The sequence below is a fragment of the Aquarana catesbeiana genome, linkage group LG11, assembly GCF_042186555.1.
Source record: "Aquarana catesbeiana isolate 2022-GZ linkage group LG11, ASM4218655v1, whole genome shotgun sequence".
Taxonomy (NCBI): Eukaryota; Metazoa; Chordata; class Amphibia; order Anura; family Ranidae; genus Aquarana; species Aquarana catesbeiana.
Window position 1 is genome coordinate 119,046,657 of NC_133334.1, and position 11,714 is coordinate 119,058,370.

Consider the following 11,714-nt stretch of genomic DNA (forward strand, 5'->3'; position numbering starts at 1 on the left):
TCCTATCCTATCTTGGATATCTGCCATATACTCTTCCCCCACCGCAACAGTTAGAGTAAATGGGTTGACCTCTAGCCCCTTTAAGATAAGTAACGGTACGCGACAGGGGTGTCCACTTTCCCCGCTCCTTTTCATAATTTTCCTAGAGCCCTTATTACAACATATTAGGCTTAACCCGGACATCAGAGGACTTGAAACGAGCACTTATCATAAAATCGCCACCTATGCGGACGACCTGTTATTTTACATCTCAGATCCACTTACGTCTCTCCCAATCTTATTATCAGCAATACGCCAATATGGGGAGTTATCGGATTTTAAAATCAACTTCCAAAAGTCAGAGGCGCTGAACATCACCCTTACCCCAGGTTCTCGGACTTCCCTTTGCAGCAACTTCCCCTTCCGGTGGACTTCCCAGGCCATCCAATACTTAGGCACTAAAACCCCTCTGACTTACACCTCATTTATCAACTTAACTTTCAACCACTCCTGAGCGTTTTTGCCTCAGACCTAGAAAGATGGAAGGGCCTGGCGGTCTCCTCCTGGTTTGGTAGATGCAATGTCTTAAAGATGAATATCATGCCGAGACTGCTCTACCTCCTCCAAGCACTGCCTGTTAGGATACCACAGGGCTTCTTTTGTAGGCTACGTTCAGTCTTTATTAGATACATCTGGCAGGGCAAACCCCCGAGGCTCAAGAGATCTCTATTCCAACGGCCAAAATCCAGAGGAGGCGTTGATCTTCCTGACCCGGCACTATTCTACACAGCAGTTCACATGAACAGAGTTGTGGACTGGTGCAGGCACTCCTCTCATAAGCTGTGGATTGGGCTAGAACAGGAAACAGTCCCGTTCCCCATTGAGGGTCTACCCTGGTGTGGAACTCATTCTTCCAGATCCTCCCCTTCCCACCCATTGATTGAACCAACCCTACAAGAGCTTCGCAGATGCTTCAAGATAGCGGAAACGCCCAGTTACCCTTCTCCACTGACACCCATAATAGGGCATCCGGATTTCTTACCAGGCCTCTCTGATAGATCCTTCCGGCTCCACCCGGATCGGAGTCTAGTTAGAGCTTCCTCTTTTTGTGGGCCTTCGGATTGGAGCGAGCCTTCTAACATTTATCCTAGCTTTAATTCCTCCATACTGGGCAGATGGAAGATCTCACAATTGTCACACTTTCTCAGATCCCTTCCAGAAATCAGTTTCTGCAGACAACCAACTCCCTTTGAAGAGTTATGCCTGGGAGAGGAGCCAATACGGAAATCCCTTTCTCACTCTTACAATATGTTACTGACCCATATGTCCCAACGGGATCCCCCATACCTGAGGATGTGGGAGAGGGATCTTAACACTACGTTTACAGAAGATCAAAGGACCCGAATCCTCTTTTTTGCACATAAATCTTCTCTGTGTAGCAAATACCAAGTCGTCACCTTCAAAATCTTGACGCGATGGTACAGGACCCCCTCTGTGCTGGCGTCCATATTCCCGGGACACAGCCCCCTATGCTGGAGATGTGGCACACAAAGAGGTACATTACCTTAAAGGGGTTGTAAACCCTCGTGTTTTTTCACCTTAATGCATCCTATGCATAAAGGTGTAAAAACACCTGGCAGTGATCGGCCCCCCCAGCCCCCCGTTTTACTTACCTGAGCCCCGTATTTCTGTCGGCGGAGACTCTCTCCATGGGGTCCTGGCTCTTGATTGGATAGATTGAGAGCAGTGCAGCCATTGGCTCTTGCTGCTGTCAATCAAATCCAATGACACGAGTGCCGGGGGGCTGAGTCTGGCATTTGTGTCTATGGACGCAAATGCTGGACTCGGGAGCGTGCTCGCAAGGTAACCCCCCCGGGAGAGCGCTTCTCCTAGGTTATCTGATGTGGGGAGGAGCCACAATCACAGCATGACCCTTTTAGAAACAGAACTATATGCCCTTTCTAAAGTGCGCATGTGCCGTAGACATTGTAGACATAGCTTTATTGTAAATATCTTCTAAACCATGGAGGTTTAGGAGATATCTCCAGCACCCACAGGTAAGCCTTAATATAGGCTTACCTGTAGGTAAAAGTGGTTGTACAGGGTGTACAACCACTTTAAGGAAAAATACACTTCGGTTTTATTTTTTAATTAAAAAATAAAACCGTAGCAAAGTTAGCCCAATTTTTTTTCATATTGTGAAAGATAATGTCATGCTGAGTAAATTGACATGTCATGGTTCAAAATTGCGCCCACTTGTGGAATAGCAGCAAACTTTGACCCTTAAAAATCTCCATAGGCGACATTTAAAAATTTCTACTGGTTACCAGTTTTGGGTTTCAGAGGAGGTCTTTTGCTAGAGTTATTGCTCCCGCTCTAACGATTGTGGCGATACCTCACATGTGTGGTTTGAGCACTGCTTACATATGTGTTCGCTTCTGTGCGTGAGCTCGGCGAGAGGGGGTGCTTTACTTTTTTTTTATTTTACTTTTAGTTGTTTTACACGGTCCTTTTTAAAAAAAAAATTTGGGTCACTTTTATTCCTATTACAGGGAATGTAAACATCCCTTGTAATAGAAAAAAAGCATGACAGGACCTCTTTCAAGAGACCTCAGATCTCACATTTACACTTAAATGCAATAAAAAAAAAGTCCCCTTTTAAGACCATTGGGCGGAAGTGACATTTGACATTGCTTCTGTCATCCAATGTTATGGAGCCGAGTGGGGGCCATCTTTCCTTCACTCGGATCCATGCTACTGAGGGGAAAGGATCCGATCATCTCTGCTGCTATCGATGGCCTTGGAGTGCGGCGGGCACCTCCTCCCTCCGATTTTAAGTGACCTCACGATGAATCCGCCACAGAGACCACTTTTATCTGAAAGAGGACCGCCTGCTGTTGAAGAAAATAGCGGGGTTATGGCAGCAGAATTCCAAGTCAAAGTACCGACGTACAATGACTGCGGTTTGCGGGAAGTAGTTAAAGGCTAGGTTCACCTTTTTTAGGACAAAAAAAAAATTCTAGCTCCCCTATGTACCAATATAGCATTCATGTACTTATTTTGCAAACATAAAACCACTTTCCATTAACTCTACACAGGCTTACCTCATGGGACAGCAGTCGGGAAACCCCTTAAACTTAACCTAAAATCAAACCCGTAGACAAATGTTGGAATTAAAAGGCTGCGGCTGTTGTTATTATTGGTTTTAAAACAAAGAATAAATCGCCAATATAACGCAAATAAACTTTAGCACAGTCTAGCCACTACGACTCAGGCTACATAAAAACATTTTCCAGAATCAATAACTTCCCAAAAGACAGGTGGGACTAAGCCCGCCTATCCCCAGAAACATGCACCGCGGCCATTTCCACACAAGACTGCGTAAAAAATTTCTGTTCCAGTTTCAGATGAGTGAATCCCATCCCTTCTAAACAGGCCCTCTATACCGCCCTCCAATTCTACATGCCTTAAGGATAGGATACCTAAACCCTACAGCAATTTAGCAACTGCTCCATTCACCCTTTTTCTAAGGAACGCATCACAGGTGGAAATAGCCACCTTAATCTTTGAATCGCCTCAGAAAAGACTGTGTTCGGCAAAGAAAGCCCAACACTGTGCAAATCATCTAATTTTAAAAATTAAGTCAAAAGTTTTCCTTTTCCCAATATCATCCCCCCCCCCAGATGTATAATCAATACATCTGGCAGAGGAAAACATGGGTGTAGCCTATTTCATAAAATAGGTCAGCCCACACCATACCTCTTCTTCTGCTGCTCCTAAAAACCTTAAACTTCCGTGGATCCAAACCTAGATTCTCAGTATAAACCCTTTTTCTTTGCTCTCTGTTGTGCCCAATAGATGTAAGAATGTCCAACAATCCATATTACCTGGGGTTTACCTGAAACGAATCAAAGAGAATGATTAGGATGTACATATAATAAATAACTGTCAGACTTCCATTTACCAACTTTTTATATAATGCTATCCTCTAATCCTAACCTTGATGCTTCAGTGGCTGCCCCAATTTTAAACGAATGACATGCAAGATGAAACGCATGAAGAGTTAGCCATTTTCCTTTTCCAGATTGTTCTGTTCTAGACCGCCCTATAAATATTTTTGCCATAGAATCCAAAACGATAATATCAGCAGCTTGAATAACACTCAGTTCAGAAACTAAGTGCTGCAAACAATGTTATGGAAAAAAACGCTTTGAAAAGTACTGACTCGAACTGAGAGAAACAAACTTGACTTGTTACAGAACAAAGTTTCATAAGGATATCAGGAGTAATAGGTTTGTGATAATCAACTTTAAAATGATTTCTCTTGTACCCTTTCAAAGCTTGTTTCACCAAAAAATATTGTAGACAAGGCAAATTTATTTAACTTGAGAAAAAAATGAGACCCCAGACAATTTCTTCTGTACATGAGACTAAGAATATTTTTTATTAAATAAGGAATACAAAAATAGCAAAACTAGGCCTTCAGAGAACGAAACATTGGGTTTCTGGATGGAATTTAAAAATGAAAGCCAGATAAACCAGGATGATTGATATCCAGCCCAGGTTGAAGGTGCAACAGAAATTTTAATATACTCATATATGGACCCTAAAGGAGGTCCCATAAATTGCGTGGACACTTTACTCCCATTTGGTCCGCATTTGGAAATAGCTGGAAAAAACGATCCATGTGCAGGCCAGATAACGAGTCTGCAACGTCATTGTTCTTACCAGCCACGTGAATCGCCTTCAACCAAATATGTAGGCTGAGACATTTAAATATCATATGGCCTAGTAACACAATGAGGTGCAGCAACTTGGATGAGGCAGTTAATAGCATAGATCACTCCCTTATCTGTTCTGACAAGAATCCTTTTATTTTTTTAAATTGTGACCCCCCCCCCCCCCCCCCAAATTTCCAAAGCCACTACAATTGAAAATAATTCCAATAAAACAGTTTTTTACATAGCCCTTCTTTCCTTCTTTTGCCAGCTAGGATTTCATCATTTAGCACGCCAGTGGGATCGCCAAACTGCAGCAAAACAATAGGGACCAGCCGAATCAGTGAAGAGGAGAAATTCTTCCAAAATAAATTCCTCCTGCCACATAGCCCTCCCATTAAAGTAAGAAATTGCAGCCAGACTAATAGGTCTTCCCTCATATCATGTGTAACTCTCACATGAGAAAAGGGGGATTTCAAAACGGCGATTGCTATATATAATCTTCTAGAAATTTTTTTTAGCAATCAGCATAATCTTAGAGGCAAAAGCCAAAAGACCCAATAGTGACTGCATTTCTTTTACAGATTTTCATGCGGATCATACGTAATGACATTGAACTAATCTTCGATATCTTTTCTTCCGGTAGCCTAAATTCCATTAGATTAGTATCAATCGTGATACCTAGGAATTTCAGACAAGTTGAAGGCCAAGCCGCCTTTTCCAATGCTAAAAAATGTTTCCAATAGCAAAAAACAACCAGGAGAATCAACTGGACCTAGAAAAAAAAATCATCTAAATAATGGATTAATGGATCTTGTTGAAGACTGTGTAGGCGTCTTCAGCTTCCCACATTGCCATTTTTTTTTTGTCAGTGATCACTTTTATTATGTGTGGATTTTATCCAATTAAACTCCATTTTTGATCTACACCATGTGGAGTGCCTTTTTTTTTTTTTCTTCCCCCATGGCCCTGCTTTGAGTTGATCTCTTCTGACCATCCCGCTCCGAAACTGAAGGGTGTGTGTGACAGTGGTTCAGCTCCTGTTTGACGGCTACTCCTTACCGGTGACTGGGACCTAGAGGACATCATTCGTTTGGACATCTCGGGAGAATATCACCCATGCTCTATCGACGCACTGCTACAGGTGCGTCCTACGGATCTGGTAAGGGTACCCAAATTTTTTCATTTGAAGATTCATGTGCCTTGTCATCTGTGGTCACCTTCACATATGAGTCACCTTATATGGTTTATGGTACCCCACCTCTGGAGAAGATTTCCACTCGCCTTCCATACTACGGACTTTGGTCCCTTGCTGTCTCATATCTCACCATTTGACTTTTTCAATTTATTTAGTAGGCCATATTATTTGTTTATTTTAGGTTTGCTTTATGTATTCACAGGTGTATTCAGAACACTATTCACTTATGCTTATGTTTTAGCGCTGCACTTAATTATCTATATTCTGCATTGACTTGGTTTGTCTGTGTGCTAGCTGCTTTTGCCACTCTCTGTCCCTGTGTTTGTTTCTTTTTGGTTAGCACAGCATTTTCTATACCCTTCTTTACTAATAACCCATTCTAAAGAAGAAAATTATTAAAAATAAAAACAAGACAGCGAACACCCCGTTGGTAAACATTTGTCGAAATAAAAACGGTCTTTAAAGAAAAAACCTAAAGGATTAAAACATGAAGGATGAATAGGCGAAAGGCTGATTCGATATCTGTCTTTGCCATGAGAGCTTATTTTCCTAAATATCTACCTTTTTTATTTTATTTATTTATTTATTTATTTTTTAGTGTCTTCAAAAGAAGTGTATGTAACCAAAGCCAAGCTATCATCAGTCTGGTTATTAAGGGAGTTTCCTTCTGGAAATGAAAGATATGATGAATCAACCTATAAGAATTTTTCTTCCTTCTTTGGGACAATGCCCAAAGGAGAGATCCTAATCTCTTTATTCATTTTCTCAAAAACAATGTGCTTAAAATTCCCACCTGATTTGAGATTGACCAAAGTACAACCCTTACCCAAAAAAACAGGCAGTAAAAAACCATCCTGAAAACCTTCAATTAGCAGCTTGGGCTTCAGCTTGTCTGGAAAAATTTGAAGCCAAGCAAACATTTCTTGCCACCTCACTGGGGTTGATACTTTTTGAAGTGTTCCCCTGCTGTTGATTAGCTGCTGACATTTTTGAAGCACTTTGATGTGCTCCTGCACAAAAGGCACACTCATGCCTATACTTGCATAGGTTTGGCCATTTGCACTGACCGTCATTACAGTTGAAGCAGATTCCTTTCTTATAAACAAAATTGGTTGCTGTTTTGAGTTTTGGGATTTTGCTTGGCATAATTTGACCTTTTTGAGGGAGAAAAAGGTTGAGCCAAAGGCCCATGTCTTTTACTCCCTTTTTTAGAGAAGGGTGTACTGATTAGTTTCTGTATAAAAGCCTCATCATAAGTATACCAAGCCGTGCCGCTCCCGTCAGGGAATCGAACCCCCGGTCTCCCGCGTGACAGGCTCCTCTGCAGGCCACTTCAAAATCGGCCACTGTGACGTGGCTCCTCCTACTGCCGCGCCCCTGGCCACACCTCAGTTCTGCGCCTTTGCGGAGAGGATCATACGGCGCTTCTAGCCTGCGTTGACCAAGGCGGTGAAGGGGAGTGTCTTCGGCGTGGAATGCGCCGCCTCTTCTCTGGGCCACTCCCAGGGCCAGAGGTGGCTCCGCCTCCCCGCTGATGACTCAGCGGCCCATCTTCCTCCAGAGGTGGCATGGACTCCCAGTTGGTCTCTTCACGTGCTGCTTGTCTAGCTTTGGTTGCCACAGGCTCATCTTGCCTCATAAGACGCTGTTTTCCCAGTGGAGACAGGCTGCTAGAGCACCACAGCTTTGTCTTCTGAGGCGACTGAGCCTGACATGACGGAACCCCTTTTTATATTCCTATTGGGGTCCGGATTCAACCATTTTTTTTTTTTCAAAAAAGCGTGCAGCCCGGCAGGGGGTCACGTGTATTCCCCTACCAAGCTTGTGAGGCTCTAAGAATCTCCTAAGAGCCACAAGCTCCCAGGGGGGACTTGAAACTCCTGCCGCTGTTCCATGAGGAAAAGGGGGAATTAAAACCGCCTCCCTCTTTTTCCTATCACTCTTTTCATAGCTGTTGAAACACACTGTTCGATTACTTCTGCCTTACTTCCTGGTCAGACTTTAGGTCATGACACAGAAAGGAGTTGACCAGCTGATCTCATTAGCACACACCCTGCATCATCTACCCTCAGCTGGTCAACTCCTTCCTGTGTCATGACCTAAAGTCTGTCCAGGAAGTAAGGTAGGAGTAATGGAGCAGAGGTTTTAAACGGCTATGATGAAAGTGAGGTAAGCATGTGTAGACTAAATGGAAAGCTGTTTTATTTTTGCAAAATAAGTACATTAATGCTATATTGGTACATAGGGAAGCTGGAATTTGGGGGGGAAAAAAGGTGAACGTAGCCTTTAACCACTTCAGCCCCGGAAGGTTTTACCCCCTTAATGACCAGAGCATTTTTTGCGATTCTGCACTGCGTCACTTTAATGCCGTGTACACACAATCGGATTTTCCGCCAGCAAAAGTCCGATGTGAGCTTTTGGTCGGAAATTCCGACCGTGTGTATGCTCCATCGGACTATTGCTGGATGAGTTGCCGCCAGCAAAAGATTGAGATTAGGTTCTCAATTTTTCGGTTGGAAAAAGTACCGATCTGAAATTCCGATCTGTGCCAATTCCGACGCACAAAATTCCTATGCGTGCTCAGAAACAATTCGACGCATGCTCTGAAGCATTGAACTTCATTTTCTCAGCTCATCGTAGTGTTGTACATCACTGCGTTCTTGACGGTCGAAAGTTCAGAGAGACTGTGTGAGACTGAGACCAAGTTTTTTTTCAACGGAAAATCTGATTGTGTGACCTCCTCCTCCCCTCCTCCCTCCTCCCTCCTCCCTCCTCCCTCCTCCCTCCTCCCTCCTCCCTCCTTCTCTTGTTTGTTTAAAAAAAAAAAAAAAAAAAAGTTTTTAAAACAAATTTCTTCATCAGTTTAGGCCGATTATATATTCTTCTACATATTTTTGGTAAAAAAAAAAAAAATCGCAATAAGCTTATATTGATTGGTTTGTGTCTTTATAGCGTCTACAAAATAGGGAATAGATTTATGGCATTTTGTGTGTATATGTGTGTGTAAATAAATAAATTATACTAGTAATGGCGGTGATCTGAAAATTTATTTTTTATCATGATTGCGACGGACTGAACGGACACTTTTTTTTTTTTTTTTTTGGGGACCAGTGACATTTTATACATCGATCAGAGCTGTAAATGTCACTGCCAGGGAAGGGGTTTACTGTATTTTTTTTTTGAGTTTTTCTAACTGGGGAGATGAGCTTACTGGGACATGACAGCGATTACTGTTCCCGCCGCCATACACCAACAGCGATTCGCGCAGGAGAGCCATTGTGCCGCCGTCAAACTAGACGGCGGCTGATCTTTAAGTGGTTAAGGCACTTAATGTATTGTAATTGTACTGTGTGCCCTCATGTTGTAAAGTAGTATTGATATTCCCATTGCATACTTTCCTGGATAAGGCTTTAGGAGAAATGGGTGCTGCACAAATCATCACATGCCTGACGACAAAGGGATCCTGCATGGCTGCGAAACATTGCACTATGTCTTCTGTGATTTGATCATTCTTTAATAAGGATTTGAATGTAATTCTCAATCTATGGTGTGCTGGCAAACATGTGCATTTGATTCCTCATGTTTTAAAGAGCTGCGCAAACTGTTGCCGCTGTATAAATCCTGCACAATAAGAATAATAGTGCACTCCAGTGCCATTTTATTTTAAATGGTTACCCAGTGCACATCTACAATCGCCTGTATTGCAATGTGCTGTGATACAAGATAATGCCATACCGTGTGTTTTAGTTTACAGCGTTCAGGAACTTGGGTGCAGTGCATTTTGTAAATCGATAGGTTGCTGTAAAGTAACACATGTTTATGCAATGCACAGGTGCAAATTGGTCCCGAAATCAGCGCTGAGGGATCTATGGAGGCAGTGTCTGCAGACCTCTCCATTGCCGATTCCCACGCTGTAATCCAGTGATTTGGTACTTTTCTCACTCCTTGACCTGGTTAGTGATTCAAAAATTATTGAAACAAGGGGTAGTCAGGAAGCTAGCATTTTCAGAAGATCAGCAATGGCGTCCTGTGTTTTAATCTTAGTACAATTTTTTTCCTTTTTGTAATCTGTATACTTCATTCTGGTCACTCAAAAGAAATCACATTTCCCTTTCCTGTTTTATAGATATTGCTCCTTCCTGAAGCTGGACTATTCAGGCTTGCCATTAATGGGACTCCTGTCAATGACTTCCGCCCTCCGGTTTTCGATTTGAAATCTATTGAAGAACTGCAGATAACAGGCAGTGCTGGGCTTTTCGCTGTGCAATGCTGACCAGTGGCACTTAGTGGGCCGTACTTCCCATACCATCTTAAACACTATGAAGAGTAAAGCTTTGTTACTGCAATAATGTATTACTGATGTATTTTCACCTTTTTTCTGCAATCAAAAATATCTGAAGAAAGCAGCTGAGAAAAATAACTTGAGTCTTATTCTTCTTCTACATTGCTGTAGGAGTCACAATCTAGGTACAACACTCCTCAGTGGATGACTCTCTCGAGTGTGCCCTCAATTCAGAGTGCAGTGAAAAATGCGCCAGTAATGTCACCAGCTGTTACACATGTGAATATCTCCTAAAAGGTGCATGGAAGCCAAGAATATGACTTACCTGTAGGTACAAGTTAAAAAGTGGAGTTTACTACCGCTTTATGAGTGGGCCTAGCATGAAACGCGAATAGAGATAATGCCCTTTTACTACTTCTTTTTTTTTTTTTTTTTTTTTTTTTCCCCCCAGAACACCAGTGCCATCTTTGTTCAGACAACAAACAAAAGTCAGGTCAAGTATTGATGCTTATGCAATGGCCTTACAGACATTTATTTCCACCACTGACTCCCTGTAGACACACAACTTTTGGTGCCAAAAGCAATACCTCTGTGCCAATATTCTGCCTTTTACACATAGCATTTTCCTGTTTTACTGGCCTAAAGTTGGATTAGAATATTGTGACCGTTTTGTAAGTAAGCTGGTATATGATAACTCTATTTCTACTTGTCTTGGTAAAATCTGCGTCCACTACCTGTATACTGAATATCCGGCACTCTGGTGCCTTCTGGCACAGGCTTATCTGCACTAATGATAAATATGGCTGCTTGTTCTGAGCCGTGGATAGATATTGTCTATCAGAGATCAACCCTCTGCTGCTGCTAAATTGACAATATTACAACCCTAGTGATCACAGAGGAGATGGAAGGATTGCTTTCTCTCCACTTGTCTATACATGGTTGTTGTTTTTTCTTTTCATTCAGCTTGTTGACTTGGGTTAATTCCTCCATTTGGATGATTTTTTATTTTTTATTTTTTTTTCCCCACCACCCCACCTGGCATTGTCGGAATACACTGATCAGTGGCTGAGGCCGGGCTCACACAGGCAGGACATAACTGTTGTACGACTGTCATCCTACTTTGCCCTGCAACATCGGTCCTACATCCATCCGACTTGTATGAACAAGATAAAATTTTGCTCCGACTTTGTGATAGTCTGACTTGTCCTTTTGACCAATCAAAACAATCCCAGTGTGACATAAATTCCTTTTCCTGCTGCTGTAATCACCATGTCGGATGGTTAGGACAAGGATCCAACTTCAATGGGCTGAAGTAGGACCAGGAATCTTTTTCAAAGTCGGACCGGTTAAGACGGCTATTATAGGGCTTCATTGATTTACGCACATCATACTACATGTCGTACCAGTGTGAACCCAGCCTGAAGCTAAAATTTTTGAACATGTCCCTTCCACAGGTTGATTACATGATTAACTTCTGTTGAGCAGAGGAAGCCCACACATCAATCCCAAGTTGGCCATTTCCTGCTAGACTGGCCGA

The 11,714-nt window shown here is 42.5% G+C and overlaps 1 protein-coding gene across 2 annotated transcripts in view; it reads left to right on the forward strand.

Annotated features, from left to right (window-relative positions):
- Nucleotides 1-10,315, forward strand: part of LOC141112294 (galectin-12-like) — a 97,459-nt gene extending 87,144 nt beyond the window's left edge. For both annotated transcript variants that reach the window (XM_073604950.1, XM_073604951.1), the window contains one exon: nt 10,022-10,315. In XM_073604950.1, coding sequence (XP_073461051.1) covers nt 10,022-10,168 — 147 coding nt within the window. In that variant the 3' untranslated portion in view covers nt 10,169-10,315. The remainder of the gene's footprint in view (nt 1-10,021) is intronic.
- Nucleotides 10,316-11,714: the final 1,399 nt, after the last annotated feature.